The 15,451-nt window shown below is 38.5% G+C and overlaps 1 protein-coding gene across 4 annotated transcripts in view; it reads right to left on the minus strand.

Moving 5' to 3' along the window:
- DLG5 (discs large MAGUK scaffold protein 5) overlaps positions 1 to 15,451 on the minus strand; it is a 97,405-nt gene that overhangs the window by 37,262 nt on the left and 44,692 nt on the right. For all 4 annotated transcript variants that reach the window (XM_054515513.1, XM_054515512.1, XM_036386050.2 and 1 more), the window contains exons 3-7: positions 12,884 to 13,049; positions 7,622 to 7,765; positions 5,904 to 6,087; positions 2,612 to 2,871; positions 1,184 to 1,496 (exon numbers count right to left, since the gene is read on the minus strand). In XM_054515513.1, coding sequence (XP_054371488.1) covers positions 1,184 to 1,496; positions 2,612 to 2,871; positions 5,904 to 6,087; positions 7,622 to 7,765; positions 12,884 to 13,049 — 1,067 coding nt within the window. The remainder of the gene's footprint in view (positions 1 to 1,183; positions 1,497 to 2,611; positions 2,872 to 5,903; positions 6,088 to 7,621; positions 7,766 to 12,883; positions 13,050 to 15,451) is intronic.

Genomic DNA, 15,451 nt, shown 5'->3' on the forward strand with positions numbered 1-15,451 from the left:
TGCTGGTTCTTGTTCAAACACCCCTTTAAGTCAATACCCCTGCATTTAAAACTTTAATTCCCTATCCCTTAAGGCAGTTTGGCCAATTACTCATAGTGCCAGAATGGCAGATATAACAAACTGGAACAGAACAACTAAATGTGGCTATTTCTGTGAATATTCCTAACCTACCCAGATCCCACTGAAATCAAGAAATGTTTTGATTGGCTTAAATGCTTTGATGAAATTAGAAGAGGTATGAAACATATTAAAACCTCACTCACTGTAGAGCTGAATTACTGAGCTGACAAATATGCAGGGCTGGAAAATATGACTTCTTAAAACCAGAATTTAGTCATACTTAGAAGCTTTGATGCCACATGTCAGAGTTCACTTATGTTCCTCAAAAAATAGTGTTATTTATTTAAAAGAAAGCTCCACCTTTAATTTTTGTAAGAATATTTTGTTCAGATGTAATGCTATGAAAAGACTAAAATAAGATTTATAGGCAATGGAATACATTTACTTGTATCTATTTCATGCTGAATTAAGTATTTGTAAACCAAATAGTAAAGTGAATGGATGTCAGCAGAAATGAAACTGAGCAGCAAATTGTTCTGCAAATCATAACAGCTTCATTCTGACATGGCTGTTAAACAAGCATTTCAAGAACATATTGGAAAGTTCTGGTTTTACACACTTTAAGATATGCTTAAATTCTAAAGAAAAAAAAATCTTGAAAATATCCCCTTTAACTTAGAGGCAGTAGAAGGGCAAATGAGTAAGAACATGCATGTCAGCACAGGCTTGGCCTAAGCATTGGAGATGACTTGATCATGTACTGTCTTAAGCCACAGCAGATAGTATCCAGTGGCTCCTGTAGAGGTTAAAAGTTTAAAATAATGGATATTTAGAGCTATATTATTATAGAAAGTATTACTTAAGAAGATATAAAATACTAACACAGCAAAGGAAAGGATTTATAATATGCAGGACAGAATTAAGTGTATAGCAAATTTCAGCTGGCAGGTACTTTGTTCAAACATAGAAATTGACAGTAAAAGGTATGGAATAGGAAAACATCAGAACACAACTTCCTCTTTGCAGTGGATTCCTGTTTTCCAATAATCAGTTACACATTCCTGGTTCCAGCATCAACAGCATACACTCATTTCCCTTCCCCACTAAAACAATAGCTTAGTACCTGTCTCAAAGCTTCCATCTCTTCACTGGCCACTCGCTTCTCAGAAGAAGTGTTCTTCAGCTTGGACTCGGCGAGCTCCAGTTCTGTTTGCAGCTTATCCACCTCTTTGATTACTTGATCTCTCTCACTCATTATGAGGCGGTACTCATTGAAAACCGAATCCCTCTCTTCCTTGTATTTTTCTGCATCCTTGGCTGCTTTCAGCTGCATTGTTTTGAACCTTGTCACCTCTGACTGTAATCGCTCCATCTCTCTCTGCAACTCTTTGTTCTGTGCTGTGGCATTGCTTAGTTCCTGCTGTACTGATTCAAACCTGAAAACAAGCAGAAACACCAGTAAGACTCTTGTTACTCATTTTCAGACATTAAGGATTTGGCTGGGCAACCAAATGTATCCAAGGGTAAAACATACCCACAGAGGACTTGTTAGAAAATGTATTCTCTGTGCTGCAAAATAACCACTGCTTTAGGAATGTTAGTGAACCTTAAGAAATATTACAGAACCTCTTTAAGGATTGAACCATAACAAATATTAAGAACCATTTACAAATGTGGAGAAAACCATTTTTGCCTTTGGTCTGTGGGAGTTGTGTATCACCTCTAAGAGTCAATGAAACTATTCTTAACACACCCATGGATGCTCTCTGCAGTCCTCGTGTGTGCTGATGTCCTTCCTGGCCCATATGGTTAACTGCGCAGGCTTGGTGCCAAGGAGCAGAGAGGGGCTAAGTGTGCTATGAGCGTCTGTGCCCTTGTATTTTAACACATGTGCTGCTCGTAGCAGCTCCTTCTCAGTGAAGCAAGACTCCCAAACACCTGCAGCCAGACAATTCTGCTGCCTCCCAAAGCCCTGTCTCACAGTCCCCCACAGTCTGTAATTCTAACACCATGAAAAGTTAACTTCGGCTTGAGATGATCTTCATTTGCAAAACACCTTTAGAAATTATATTCCCTTATTTATTTGCTTTTAGTATTTAAATAAGGAGATATATATATAGAAGCTTGCCATGAATTAAAGAATTTGTCTGCAGAAAAGTCTGAGGTTTAACAAAAATCTGGTTATATTTGACTCTTGTATTTACAACTAAACATAGGTTGAAAAGCAGAGTAACCCTTTCTCACAGAAGCTAAACAATGGTTAAAATTCCTCATACAAATCCAAAACTGTATTATTAACTGTAACTTAATTATTAACTGTATATTTCTTAAGAAAATGCACCATTTCTCCAAATTAGCATCCCCATCACACATTCTAGAACCTTCCAGAAAACTTTATACAAATACACATGCTTACTCATCACAGCAAGATTACATACATCAAAAGAAAATTTGAGAAAAAAGATTAGAAAGCTATTTGTGATTCTAGCACAATGGAACTAAGATGCTGCATTAGCATTGGTAAGTCAAAAGTATGAAAATCCGTTTATACCTCCTAAGAGAGGATGAATATTGCTGCTGGAAATGAATTGCTGTGTCCCTTTGCTTCATGACCATGTCAATCTGTTTCTGCAGACGTCTGTTCTCCTCCTCAGCCTGTTCCAGGCGGCTCAGGTCTGTGTTGTGGCTCGCAATCTTCTCGTTGTACCGTTTCCTCAGGGCGTCGTAGTCCTTCTTCACTCCCTCCAGCTTGTCCATGGCCGTGTCATAAAGTTTATTTAGTATCTCTGATGATCCATTTTGCTTCATAACCTTAAAAAAATGCCAGAAGGTCTATCAATAACCTTTACTGTTAATCAGTTCAAGAAATTTGATTTAAAATGTATACATAAGAAAGCAAATTAGAACAAAAATATATAGAATTAGAAACCAAATTAGAACAAAAATATAGATAATAATTTCAGTAATCATTCTTTTTAATGACTAAGGAAAGACTGAACTTCTTTTAAGTGCCACTGTTACTCTAAGTATTATTACATCTGCTTTCTGTTGAGCTAAAAGTCTGCTTTATCCCAAGGGCACAAGTGTATGAAAATCTCTCTTATGACAATTGTTATGAACCTTTTAAACCCAAGCTGTTTTTGAAGAACTTGTAGTTTTAACAAGAAGTAATTGCTACTTGATCACCAAGATGATAGTGGTAATTTAGGAGATGTCCACAAGGTGGCATTCATGATAGTTTGCCTGTACTCTCTGAATGAATTAAATAATTAAAAGTGTAATGAAAATAAGATCTACCCAAAATATGTTATACACTCGGGCATATTATTTTAATATTCATACAATATTTCATCTGAGAACTTCCCACAGAGGTTTGTGTTTCAAAAAAGCATACATAAAATATGAACAGGAAGAGAAAAATCAATTTAAACATGAATAAAGCCTGACCTGAATCTTAGTTTTAAATTAATTTACATCAACATAGGAATCTTGCTGTAAATTGCAACACTGATGATACATGACCAGCAGCAACATAAGAAAGTCCTAATGAGTGTCAGCAAATCTAGTCCTTGTTCATTCTCAAAAGGCAAAAAAAAAAGCCTGAAATAAAGCAGTAAGCCGTTTTTTAAAATGGATTTTGTCTTTTAAATTCAAATCTGGCCCTGATGGAGCAGTGGGAAGAACCAGGAATGCTCTATATAGAGAGGTGCCAGGAATTATATAATACTAACATTAGCCTACAGAGGTATGTCCCTAACTATCCGAAAATAAAAAAAGTATTAAAGAACTGGAAGGAAGACAGAAGAAAATATGAGCACTGTAAAAATTTAAAACCCAACATGCAGCAGCTATCCTGCACAACTGGGCTCCTCATCTTTTGTGTCATATTCAAGTAAGGACCAGCTCCTGAACATGGATGAACCTGGAGGCCTGCAGACCAGAAGGGAAGGGGAGAGCAAGAGGCTGCCCACTCTTCACTGCCCAGAGGTGAAGGCTCACAACTGCCACTGCTCATAAACTACTTGGTTACACAGGCAAGATAACACAACAGAGACCAAAGTTCTGCAGCCTGACACTGCTCTCCTTTAACTAACCAGGATATATAAAAGTGGCCCTGGAACACAACTGCACTTGGGCTATTTCCACACATATCCAAATCCTCAATGGACTCAGCAGCACAGCCTGCACAAAGCTGGACACATGATTAGCCAGCATGCTTCAGTGAACCACTTCAGATAAGCTGAACACGTGGTAAACTGTAGGCATACGTAAAATGCAAATACATAGACTTAAACCCACTCAAGAAAGCCATTTCCTGAAGACTACTTCCCAAATGAGTTTAAGAACACCTTTGACAACAAATTATCTAGGAATCCAAACAAAACACTTTTCACTATCTAAAGCATATACGGAATGCATTTATGTTGAAAACACACTAAATAATTAAAGAAGAACTAATACATGAGAAATTTGATGGAATTCAGCCTAAACTTGCTAACACAGACCTGCCAAAGGAAGATGGAGGCACCAGTGCATTAAACATCTCCCATTCAAAATCCCAGTGAAAGAAAGTAAATAGTCCCAGCTGGCCCAAGGAACACAGCCATGGCAACATGAAACTCCATATGTGAGCAGCAGAAACTTAAGCTGGTCAGCTGCTACACAGCAAATCCATGACAATCCCACACAAAGAGTAATTTGATCAAAAGCTTTTGCTCTGAGGCTACCAAGATGTATTTTGTTATGGCCTGCCAACGAAACAACACGTCAGAGGGATCAACAGAGAGTAAGACTAATTCATATGAGAAATTACAGGGACAAGATAAGACTTTGGCACCCCTTCAAGACACCATGAATCACTCTGACAAGCTGAGAAATGGAGTTAGACGATTTTCTCACTAAGAGTCACATACATCATTTTCTTTAAAGGTTTAATCATGATGTTGACATAAGACTGGATTTCTTTAAATGAATCCTGACAATGATACATCAGCCTCTTTCTGTGCTTCCAGATAATTCCAAGCTTCAGGACAGAATGGCAAAACAGAATAGCCTTCTCTCAGAGGTTTTGCATCCCTGCTTTGCAGACTGGGAAACTGAGGCACAGACTAATTATGCTATTTGTCCAGGCTGACACAGTAAATCATTTCTGCTATCTTCTGAACCGAGCCACTAAACAGTTCCGCACCAGAACTCGCAAGACAGCGTTAGAAAAATGGATAAAAAGGAAGAATCAATCTTCACTCCTCTTTGCACTATCTTCAAGCACCTCCTAAAGTACCACTCAGCACACCCAGCTTGATTTGACCTTTGCCCTTCCTGCCCTAGCAAATAATTATTTTGGCTTGCATAGATTTTGCTTCTGAAGCCTAATGTTTGACTTGCAAGTTTGCCCTGTGAATCAGCCTACACACAGTGAACCCAGATCCTCTGTTTAACCATTCCACATGCTACTGTAACAATTCTCTAAATGAACAGACTTTTTCCTAGGTAAGTAAACCCTGTCCCATAAAATACTGTAGTAAAACAGTCATCTTTCTAATCACTTTGCAACTTTAAGTTAAATTTCTGATGCCTTTCTACCCATTTTAAAAAATATCATGCAAATACCATCTTCACGTACACTTTTCCATCTCTGCATTTAAATACATTTTTTTTTTCCAGTTAGACAAAATCAATTAGTAATCAAGATGTCATTGTCTCCCCAATACTGTACAAGGCAAGGAGGCTGTTTGGGACCCAGTAGGACATTCTAAAGGCAGCAATGCTGCACAATCCCATTTCTCTATGGAAGGAAGAAGCCAAGATCTCTTCCAGCACACACCCTGCAGGCTGTGGCTCACCTGCTGCTGCTGGCTGCGCAGGTCTGTTATCTCCTTCTGATCCTCATCATGGAGCCTCTTCATCTCCTCACAGGACTGCTGCAGGTGGTTGTGCTCCCTCACCAACTGTGTGTTCTTCCTCTTCAGGGTGTCCATGTCCTCCTTCAGCTGGGACTGGTCGCTCAGCAGCCGGCTGTGCAGCGTGCTGTCAGGGCACACACAAAACACTCTTAGAGGCCAACTTGCAAGGACAAAGTCCTGGAGTAACTCATCTCAAGCATGAGTTTCCTACCAAGAAAGCAGGTCAAACTAACTTAGTTCTGCATATTTGTGCATTCCAAGCACCAGGAAAAAAAAACAAAACCAAAACGAGAAACCAACAGGGGCTTAAGTGTGAAAACACACAGACATACACAGCACCCTTAAACCTCATCAGAAGAGATGATGGATTTATGCCACCTGCCAATGCCATTTCATAGGCATTAAAAGCAGGCAGACAAACACAAATAGCATAATATGATGATTCTTGAGATAATAGCCATTATCCCACCAATCATTTCCACTTTGTCTTGAGCTCCTCAGCTGAACAGCAGCTAAACAAAACACAGATGAAAAAGACAAAAATCTCCTTGTGTGCTACTATTTGAAAAACAAAAAACCCATCAAATTATCAAAAAAAAAACCTCCACAGCCAAGAAAATCATAATGTGTATGTTTCAATTACACTCAAGATAAAAATTTCCTCCAAAGTTCATTATGCCAGCTATAATTATTGAAATAAATACACTCTCACTTAAACAACTGAGAGCCACATGAGGAGGCTATCATCCAGATTAAAATTCAAGCTACAAGCCTAAAATTAGACTAAAGCAATGCTGAAAAACAGCAGATAAGTCAACTGAATGTATTTTACTACTACAGATCAAAACTTAAGTTTAGAATACTGACAAGTATTTCTATTGTTGAAACAGAATGATTCTACTTAAACTCTCCTACTTGCTGGCAAATATTGAAATATGTATTTATATATAAAAATTTGTGTTCCAAGATATGTTGCATTTCTTTCTTATGAAGTGAAATACCAATGCCCCCTGCATAGAATGACCAAAGTATTAAAAAAAATGCTTTAAAATTAGAACACCCTGCTAAAAAGAAAAAGAAAGGCATTTTCACAAATTATATTCCCAATTGTATTCCCACAATCAACCATATGTAATCTTTGCATGCAGATTACTAATCTGCTGTCATTCAGATTGCAGTGCAAATGATAAAGTCTTTAGAAGGCAATAATTTTTTTTTAAAGAACACAAAGGTTTAACAACTACTGCAGAAGAAAAGAACAGTTGAATTAAACCTGTGTTATAACTTAGACAGATCGTCACAAGAACTATCACAATCTAGTAAAAGAGAGTAAGAAATTCCATTTTCTTGGATTATATTCTGCTCTCTAGCTTGACTGTCAAACTGTTAGATTGCAACTTCAAATCAGTTATCAGGCTTCCTTTTTTGATCCCATGAACACACTGGGGATCCTATCTCAAACTCCTAAGAGTAAAACAGGCAGTCCATACTTGATAATTTCAAACAGGCCAGAAATGTTTTATCTGATGGATTTTATCTATCTTGCCGTTTAAGTGGAAAACAGCATTAAAAAAATTAATTGATTACCACATTCTAATACTGTTTAATAGGGCACAGACTGGTAAACTCTTACCTTGCACAGGTTTACTAGTACTTACTGATAAAAATCTGCCTCTTTTGCTGCTTCTTCACACCTTTTCAGTGTCTTGGTGTGCTGATTCTGCAGAGACTGTAGGTCTGACATGGCCTTCATACACTGAATCTTCAGCCTTTCATAATCATGATTTGGTTTTGGACTAGGCCTAGCATAGAAAAAGAAAATGGGGTCAAACATCAGGTACTAAAGTTAATGGAAAGCCTGGGAAATTATTATCCAATAAAAGTGTTACCACACAACAGTTGACACTTATAACATGCGTTAATTTAAACATTGACCAATTCCCTTTAAGATGGAGCCACTAATAAAAAGTCAGTGACTTGAACTTATATTAATTTTCTATTGCAATGTAACATCCCATAATGGGATGATGCTGTCTAATTATCACTAACGTGGCCAAAAATACTGAACCTGCATGTTCCTCTCCTCTGAGCAGCAACACCAGCACAGAACAGAACTTGCACTGGTACAAGAACGAGTCCATCACAGCACACTTGGCTTCCTTGGGCCGCCACATTCAAGTGGCAGTGACAAAGCCCAGACCTGCAGGGAGGGCAGGGCTGGAAGAGGCTGCCAAAGCCAGCTGGGCATGAATGGAGACCTGGGCTAAACAAAGCTTCCCAAAGGCAGCATCTAGAGGACCTGTCTTTAACTCCCTAGGAAGGGCAGTTAGACTTGAGACAAAGACTTCCAGTGGAATACCAAACACACACATCTGTGCTGGCAGAGTTTGACAAAGTCATCGTGCTGAATTACACACCTGTTTGTGTGCTACCATATTATTTTAAGCTACTATAAACAATGGGAAAATACGTCAGTGTCTACCACACATTTCTATAAGATAATTATTTGAACAAAATTTGGGTTATTAGAAATCTCCAATACAATATAATCTCCAACAAGCATTTTTCAAAATAAATGCCAAAATTTATAAAAAAAATTTTTTTACTCAAATTTCTTTAGGATGATTGGGAGAGCAATTTTCTAAAACAATCTACATGGTCAAGCAATTGACAGCATAGATTATGTATAGAATGTACAGTACTTGTACATGACACCTTTTTTGTGGATTAGAATTAGTTAGATTTGTATATATGCTAGAAACTAAATTAGCAGGATTATATCTTCTTGCTTTGTAGCACTAAGCTTCTAAGAGACTCTGAATTGAATTGTTGCTCCTCTGTACAGTCACAGGATTTTTCACACCATTGAATTTTCTAGTTTCAAAATGAAGCTTCTGACATCTGTCCCTGTATCATCTCCCGAGTCTCCTATAACCCCACAAGCAATGAGAAAAAAACCAAGCAAACCATCAAAAGAGGAAACTAATGCCTCCAAAAGAAAACAATTGCTTTCTAATTCAACTCTGCTTGTTCTCATATCAGATTTGCCCCATTGCTGCACAGATCACTCTTCCGCCCTCAAACCTCAAACTCCTCCAAATGGCTTCTCTGTAAGCACAGCCTGAAAAGCAATCGGAATTTTCTTTGCCTCCTATAAAAACCAGCAACATGGATTCTGGAACTGAAATGCAGCTGGCAATTGAATCAAAATGAAAGTGGTTTTGCACTACTGAAGTGGTAACAGTTGTTAGAAAAATAATAATAATAAAAAATTAAAACCTAAAAAAAGAAATGCCAGCCACATCTGGTTCACAGATTTTCTGGAGATGTGCGTATGATATAAGGTACTTTTTGGCAACTCAGCTGCATATGGGTTGCTGAATAGTGAGGCCTTCAAATGTAATTCCTCCTTTTCTCCTTTCTCTAGAAAAGCGCTTCTGGGGAAAAACAAAACAAAAACTCCTTCCTTGATTAAAAACTTTACCAACAATTAAAATCCAAAATCACATAAAGCAATCAAATGTTCAAGTCTTGCCTACAGGGGTGTCTTTTATGGTATTTTTAGATTCATTCTTGATGGGTATCAAAAACAGTACGTTACTCACACAGTATTACAGATATCACTGCAACTAGCAAAGGGTTATTCTTTTAAAATACAGATGTAGTTAGCATAAGTTAAACTTGATTTGCAATGTTTACACCCTTGACAGAATCACTAAAACCCAAGTTATTGATTTAAATTAGACCTCAGGGTGAAATTATTGAAAATAAATACCATCTGTCCACCACAGTCTTAAATGACAGCATTAATTGGAGTACAGTTTTACTCTCAGCTGTAACATTAAGCTTACTGCAACCTATTAACTGTTGATGTCCATATAAAACTATTAGGCCAGTCTGAAAGCTATGATGAAACTTGTTCTACAAGTCTAACATCCATCATGTGTGTTTCATGTGTTGTTGAAGTAACACTGACATTATTTTTAAAAAAAACCAAACAAACAAAAATCCACAACCAAAACCAACCAACCAATGCCCAAACCAACATTAACAACCCAACAAACCACCTATGAACATATGGAGACCATGAAGGTAACGACACAAGTTAGCCAACCTACACAGCAAGGAAAGACCAACAACGCCACCAACAACATTCTGCATTCTACCTCACATACAAGAAATAAAAACCACATGGATATCCTAGGCCATATGTTCCACACTGCTGTTCCAAGGCTTTATGTCTCAGCAAGAAAAACAGGAATAAGAGAAGAAATATTGGTGAGAAGAAGAAATATTGGTGAGAAAAATCAAAACTGCTGCAAGACAACAGTCAATTCAACTGCATGTAGTGGCTGACTCTTGTTTAAGAAAGAGCACCAGAATTTTATGCTAAAATGCCCCACAAAATACTAAAAGTTACAATTTCAATAAAGGACAAGTATTACTTTGGAAGTACAAGTAACTACAAGTTACTACTTTGGAAGCTCTTGTTCAAACATGAACAAAATTTAAAATGCTAGTGTCAAAGGCCCAAAATCCTTCATGCTATAGTGGAATTACCCTGGCTGTAAAACAAGGCCACAGCAAGACTGACATTTACATATATCTGATGCTCACATAAAAGCTAATGCCAACCACAAGTCCAATTTTGTGGGCAATTCGACCTAACACCTTCTAAGGAGTTATCATTTACTAATGTAACTGCAACAATTATTATAGATAGCACACAAAACAGTCTCTTCTGAAACAATTTTCAGGGAATTTATTGGTGTTGTGGTTCTCTTCTACTGTTACTATTATGTGAGTAATAACAGCAGATTTAAGTCCATAAAGTGCAACTTGAGCATGCTAAATTACTTGGTCCAACCTTCACCTAATCTCCAGCACACATGCACACATACAGTCACTGTCAATCCACAGGCACAGCATGAGCAATCCTACTCCTGGCCAGCAGGATGGCACACGCTGATCTGATTCAGCACATCACAATCCACGGCTCTGGCACCTCTGCCACTGCTCCAGACTTAGTCAACATTTGCTTTGGAAAACAGCTCTCTGTTTTGCAACCTCCTCAGCCAGCACAGTCCAGACTGCAAATGTGCTGTGAGCTATTGTGAAGCACCCAAGGTGACGTGCCAAGGTCTGCCTCTGCACCACCTGTCTTTGGTACAGCCATAGTTACAGCAGCACACACAGCCAGGAAAATAAAGCCAGGGTAGTAAAAGTCACCACCCACATCATCATCTCTCAGCTTTCACACTTCAGTATTAACATTTAACCAAGTGAGCTTGGACTCCTGGAGGGATGAAGATTAGTTTTATAACAGAAAGAATTCAAAAAGTAAAACAAATACCAGTAAGATTTCAAAAAACAGAAATGTGTATGCAGATGGGAGCAGTAGTTGCTTTTACACTGAAGAAAAAGTATGTCAAAAATAATCTTCATTCATTTCCCACTCTTGAAATGTTTGATTGTTTGGAAGCCAGCATTCTCCGTCTAATACGTACTGTCCAGGGACTGCCCAAATACAAGGTTTACTTTGATGGGTTGTTCTGGAAGCTGTAAACATTCATGTTTTATACAACATACAAATCCTACACTGAAAGTAAAGGATTGATTTGAGAAAGGAAAACTAGGGCAGGCTAGAGGACAGCTCATCAGAACTTTATTAATAGCATCCTGGATTATGCAGAAGATTATTGTGAGCTATAAAATCCTCTATGCCTAAGCTCCAGTAACTTCAAAGAAGAAATCCTTCTATTTAACTAACTGGAAGCTGAGCAGAAGACGTTGACATTTGACAATCTTTTCCTTTCCCATCCCCACAATGCTTTGAGATGGTTACAAAGAAGATGATGCTCTTAAAGGAGCCCTCAGAACTCAAGGAGGGAGGAAGGGGCCATTAAGATGAGAAGCTACCGAGTTGATAAAAGCTCCAGATTCTCTCTATGCCAGTTCACTGGTTCAAATCTTAACCTTCTCATACAGACAAAAAAATCTAATTAACACCTGACCGCATACAGACACAGCTGATTAAGTAACAAGCAACAACAACATTAAAGAAAAGTTACACAGGATGGCAACACCTCCCAGAAAATTTGTTCTTTATTCTTATTTCAGATTCAGTGACACACAATTTTTTTTCCAAGGTTCTCTACATGTACAGGCAAAAAGTGCTCAGTGTACCCAGACACATTTAAACATTAGCAGATCCTTAACCATTCAAAATAAACTAATTCTATTGCCTACCCAATAAAACCTTTCTTTATAACTAATTCATACTTGGACTACTGTCTTCCTCATAACGTGAGGCCCCAAATTAGAATGAGCTTGACAAGCCTGCTGGCTGTTAAATGACTTAAAAAGCATGTTTGATGGAGGAGAAGTCCTTATTCTCAACATATTTCTGCTACAAGTTCCCCAACATATGTATACCAGAAAGCTGATCTTCTAAAAAACACTTACTCCACTCAGCAGAAATCCAAACCTCTCTCTTTGCAGGAGCATAGGGATAGCTGAGATTTTTTTCCTCTCCTCATTTCTGTTCTCCAGCCAAGTATTCTGAGCTATTTCCCTTTCTTCACTCCTGTTTTCAAAACACCAAATACTTCATCCACTGTCCTTTTTCTCTTCCTACAAGAAAGCCCATGAAGCCTAAGCAACTTTTTTGCTTTCTTTTCTCAAATAGAGATGAAACTTTCTCCCCTCAGTCCCACAGAAAAATTGCTGGACAAAGTGGGATAGGCACTCAACAGGAAGCTCTGAAATGTGGATGTAGCCACTTCACCAGGATGCAAGGAGGTTATAAGCAACATGTACACACTGCAAGCTCATTAATGCTTTCCAGGCAAGCAGGTGCCAAGGCACTTGAAAACACTACTAAAGCTGAAATGCAAATGCTGCATTTCCTCCCTGTTTACCTGCAGTCATCGAAGGTTGAGCCAGGAGATGAAAGTGCAAGTTGCTTGCGCAGCTCGTCCCTCTCTCGAGTCACCTGGCGGAGCTGATATAAAATCGTCTCCAGCTTCTCACTCATCTGTCTCGAGTCTATCACGGGGGGTGGAGATGATGCTTTACCAGTCGTACCTGATGAAGGGAGAAATATTGGCAGTGAGCAAACGCCCCAAAAGAACAATACAACTTCACTAAAGAAGTGAACACTAATGTTAAAAAAATCCTATCTTTCTGTCTGCAGAATCCTGTCCAAAAATGAAGTAACTCATCTAAGTTCTCACCAGTGAGTTGAAAGAAGAATAACTCCAGTCGGATCCCATGCTAGCAGAAAGGCCCTGTGTTGTGAGTTCAGTTTGCATGGGTAGGTTCCTTGCTTACTCAGGAACTTACAAGCAGCTTAAAAGGCAAGGCAAGTTAGCAGTAACAATTGCAAAGACCTCAGAAATGGACATACTGACAGAAGTCAAGTTATTTGAAATAAAGAACAACCCCCATCCCTTAAAAAACCCCCCAACACCAGTAAAATTGACCCATATCAACTTATTCCAGAGATAGCAAAGAAACTGCTACAGCACAGGGGCTCTTCTCCTCTTTCTAGCAGCACAGAAATACCACTTTGCCATAGGCTACAGAAAACACTACTTTTAATGCAATTCTATGTCTTCATAGTTCACAATTTCTCAGTCTAGCATGTGAAGTTAAGGACTTCACTTAACAACAACTCATGAAAACTGGGCTTCATTTTTAACAACACTGGCTAACACAAGCACATTACAATCACTGCAACTGGACCACACATGAAATTTCCTCTAAGGGGCAGTCATACTTTAAAGTGTTTTGTGGGACTTTTTAACTCTCAGCTTTCCTAAAATCAGAGTTGAACAATGATGGCTACTGTCCTCTCAGACAACTGTGAGAGCACAAGGTTGTCTCCTTCCCAAGAGCAGAGAGTCTGGTATATCACGTCCTAACAACTGCTGACAAGTAATTCGACTCTAATTTTAGTTCTGCTCATTTAAAATTAAGTTGTAAATGTAGTTTTGCTCATGTATCTCTCAGACACATGAGAGCAGACTCAAAGATACAGGTCACAGATCTGAAAGTTAAAGGCTTAAACATATACAGGCAATTATTTTCTACCCAAAAGAGAAATGTCAGAAATAGTTTACAAAATTATAGAACTCAAACAAGTTGCTGACGTATGTATTAACTTGTCAAGACGTAGCTTTATTAGGCCTTTTTTTAGTTAATTAAGCAACAACAGAATAGAAAAACAATGCTCTCCACTCATTGTCTTTTCAAAGAAAGAAACTCAAAATTATTTTGCTGGATCAAATGCTAATGAATTGCAAGTACTGGCTTTTTATCCCTGAACCCAGTTCATGAAGGTACTGCAGAATGTAAAAACCCTCTCCAACTTCTCAGCAAAACTACCTGTGCTTTGAGGTTCCCACACCAAAATAACTGCAGTGTCAGGACTATCATATGTACAGCATCTACAATAACAGGATCCCTGGTTTTATACCTTCCAGCTGCTACTGTAATGAGCATTTATGAGCACAGGCTGTTCTTTTTAATCTAACTATTGCCTAATAATGTATGCAAACACACTAATAGCAAACTGAAGAAATAAAAAAACAGCAGAAAGAAGGTGCATTCTGGAAAAAGACAAACTCGCATCACTCTGAAGAATTCTCAATGCAGGCTGCTTTTCTTACTACTTTGTTTCATTCCTGCATTCAGACAAAGCCCCTTCATCCATAAGGACTAAGGATTTTCACTTCCAAAATGAAGCTATCCTTTCTTTTAGATGAGAAATATTCTACACATTTCTACGGCAAGAAACCAGTAATAATACACATGATACAGGGGATATAGAGAATAAAGTAAGGAAATAACAAAGTAGATACAAAAAGGCAGAACATTTATTCATTTGAAAGAGTTTGGACACATCAATGAAAAAGGAATTTCATAAACAATCTAAAACGTAAAGGCAGACAAATCAAATTCAGGTGCTGAGAAGCTGCATGGTCTTTGATAAATTCAGCAGCAACCTGCACATCATCTTGCTTGAGCTGACACACCAGAGGATGTGTAACATGGAAAAAATCCCCTTCTCATCCTTACAGAGAGGTTCAAAAGCTTATGTCATCCTGGGGCTGTTTGCAAGCAGAACAGATGAACAGGATGCAAGAGGTCAAGAGGAAGGAGGAAATTCATCAGGAAGGCTGCTGTGCTGTCCAGGGAGGAAAGGGCACTGGAGGAACAATGTCCATCACTACTATCACTGCTAACCCAGCAGCAGTCCCATGGACAGTGTCTGCTACACAAGACATAGACAGGCACCCAGTGGCTGCTCTGGGGATCTTTAAGCACAATAAAAGCAGGCCAGAGATCTACCTCTGCTCCTCAGCCTCCCCTGACAGCTTTAACAGCATCCAAGTGACAATCTTCTTCAGGCAAGAACATTTGTGCACAGTCCCAAAACTGTGCCAAGAAAGAAAAGTCTGCTTTAAAAAAAGATAGGCTAATTA

Source organism: Molothrus ater, chromosome 8 (genome assembly GCF_012460135.2).
Source record: "Molothrus ater isolate BHLD 08-10-18 breed brown headed cowbird chromosome 8, BPBGC_Mater_1.1, whole genome shotgun sequence".
In the NCBI taxonomy this organism is placed as follows: domain Eukaryota; kingdom Metazoa; phylum Chordata; class Aves; order Passeriformes; family Icteridae; genus Molothrus; species Molothrus ater.